This window comes from Macadamia integrifolia, chromosome 2 (genome assembly GCF_013358625.1).
Source record: "Macadamia integrifolia cultivar HAES 741 chromosome 2, SCU_Mint_v3, whole genome shotgun sequence".
NCBI classification, from domain to species: Eukaryota; Viridiplantae; Streptophyta; class Magnoliopsida; order Proteales; family Proteaceae; genus Macadamia; species Macadamia integrifolia.
In genome coordinates, this window is record NC_056558.1 from 15,928,708 (window position 1) to 15,931,143 (window position 2,436).

General features: G+C 37.2%; 1 protein-coding gene across 1 annotated transcript; it reads right to left on the reverse strand.

Annotated features, from left to right (window-relative positions):
• Nucleotides 1-716: 716 nt before the first annotated feature.
• On the reverse strand, nucleotides 717-1,064 carry LOC122063904 (TIR-only protein-like). Its single transcript, XM_042627592.1, has one exon. It carries the CDS (start codon nucleotides 1,062-1,064, stop codon nucleotides 717-719), a length of 348 nt encoding a protein of 115 aa, XP_042483526.1.
• Nucleotides 1,065-2,436: the final 1,372 nt, after the last annotated feature.

Genomic DNA, 2,436 nt, shown 5'->3' on the forward strand with positions numbered 1-2,436 from the left:
AAATAGAAACAAGCTCCATAAATGATACCAAATGCAACAAAAAAAAAAAAAAAAAAAATGATTCGAAAGAGATCATCTATGTAGAAGTAATATGTTTCTAAGGACAAACCTCTTAAGAAGTAAGGTGGGATACGTCTTGTCCCTAGTGAAGACAACCTTTATTGTTCTTGAAAACAATCTGAAGTAAAAGTGAATTCAAGGATTCTCCTACTAACCTTGAACAAATTGCTGTAAACCCTCTAGAGGTTAAGCAAATATAAGGAAAAAAGGTTTAATAACCTAAAACCAATTTAAACGCTGATTAGATAAATTCCAACAAAACAACGTTTCATCTCTAGGGTTTTTTTCTTCCCCACATCAACTGGATACACTTTTTCCTTATTTGACACTGATACATTTGTTGCTGAAGCTTTGCCTATATTCAATAATCTAATTCTATTTGTTTAATTAAAATGAAAATGATGAACATTAATTTGAAAGTACATTGGTTATTATCAACTGCTATAAATAATCTATAACAACCAAAATTTTTGTACATGGAGATGGAGCTCTGTTTCTATTGATGCCGGTACCTTTTTCCTTCAGCATCTAACTCCATCAAGATTTCCACGACGCCGTCCGAAGCTCTTTTTAGCAGATCCGACCAATCCCTTGAAGACCCATTGGAGAAAACAATTGTCAGAATGGTTCAAAATCTCAGGAAATTCAAACTGGAATCACTCGCAGAAGGGAGTGGGAGAACAGAGCACATGTTTTACTATACTTGGTCCTTTCCCGTTGCTGGAATCAAAAGGGAGGCCCACCCTGCGCTTGGCCTGCTCAAGCTCCAATCTAAACCTGTGGAGATCCTTGGCCGGATAGCTTCCATCATTAACAACCACAAGATCAGATGGGTTGACATCATAGAAGATGGGAATGATCTTCTTCTGGTATTCTGTCATGAGAGCTAATTCATGGAGACAGAAGTAAGAAGAGCAATAATTTGGACAGAAGATGACAACCCCAACCTTACAGTTTCGTATAACAGCTTCAATATTCTGTAAGAGCTCATCTCCAGGCTTCATGGTCTTGTGGTCCAAGAACGGGTGGAGCTTTAGATGGATGAAGGATCGTAAAGCAATGCAGCGATGTTGCGCTTGGTGTCCATCCCTCTGTGGTTAATGAAGACGTCACAGAGCCTGGCTGGCCTGGGAGTTGTACTGCTTGTTTGCCTTCTGCTAACGAAAATATTGGTACCCAAGCACTTGGATAGGGAACGATACATCGGAAGTTTCAAAATTCAATAGACAGAGATGGTGCAATGGTCGATGAAGAAGAAGCAACAGAGGAAGAAAGCTTTGTTTTCTGGTAACAGTTTTCTTCTAGAGTGCTATCTGCAACTTCATGTGCTTAAGATTCAAGCTTTGGAAACCCATATTTACAGCTTCTTGTGCCTAGGAACCCACCCGTCTCTAAAATCCTGTGTCGGTACATTCTCATGGCCTATTTCGTGGTTGTTATTGATGACCACAACACAGCCGGCATGTGGTCAAATTATAATATTTATATCTATTATTTTTTCTAAATAGAAAGATGAAACATAACCTTGACTAGAAGGAAGTTTTTAGGGAGATCGTCGGTCTCCGAATTGAACTTGTAACTATGCGTCTGTCTGTATAAGTTTTAATTCGTCTTAATCGTCTGGGCAACCCATGGATAAAGTATATCAAATGAATATTGTTAAGTTTGTCTCGAATTCATGATCTGCTTTGAAGATTGACTTGCTCCGATATATTTTGGTGGTGATTTGAATAAAAAGTTTTCTGAGATCTATGATGGAAGCAGAGGGATTCGATCGAATTGACTACGATCCGATGTGTCGACCTACGACTTAGAGTGGATAATATAATATCGTCTTGTTGAGCAAATCATTGTAATTTTGGGGTTTTTTCAAATTAGGATTTTCGGGCAAGTTTCTCGCCGCTGCTTGGGTGTAATCTCTCTTCCTGCATAGTGAAACATTTTTTTCTCGCTTGAGAACGTAGCACACCACATCGGTGTATAAACCTCATTAAATCTCTGTGTATTGTGCGATATGTCTTGATTTATTTTCGTATTTCTTAGTGTTTACTCTAACAAATCTTATTAAACAAGTAAAAAAAAAACAGATGTGTGAATCATGGTTTGAAAAATCGGATCAAATTGGAATTGAATTAGGCCAAGTATGATTCTTAGCTGATATCGTATTCATGAATTATTACAATGAAAGATAAAATAGTAAAAAAAAATGATTTATTAATTAAAAGAAGAGATATTTCTATCCGACCCTGATTAATTCCACCGACCATTCCCGATACTGAATTCTCAAACCTTGGTGGGAATCCTAAAATTCAAAATATTAAATAGAAAATAACCAAAATTACTAATCGATCCACCACTGAATTCCTCCGCATTAGG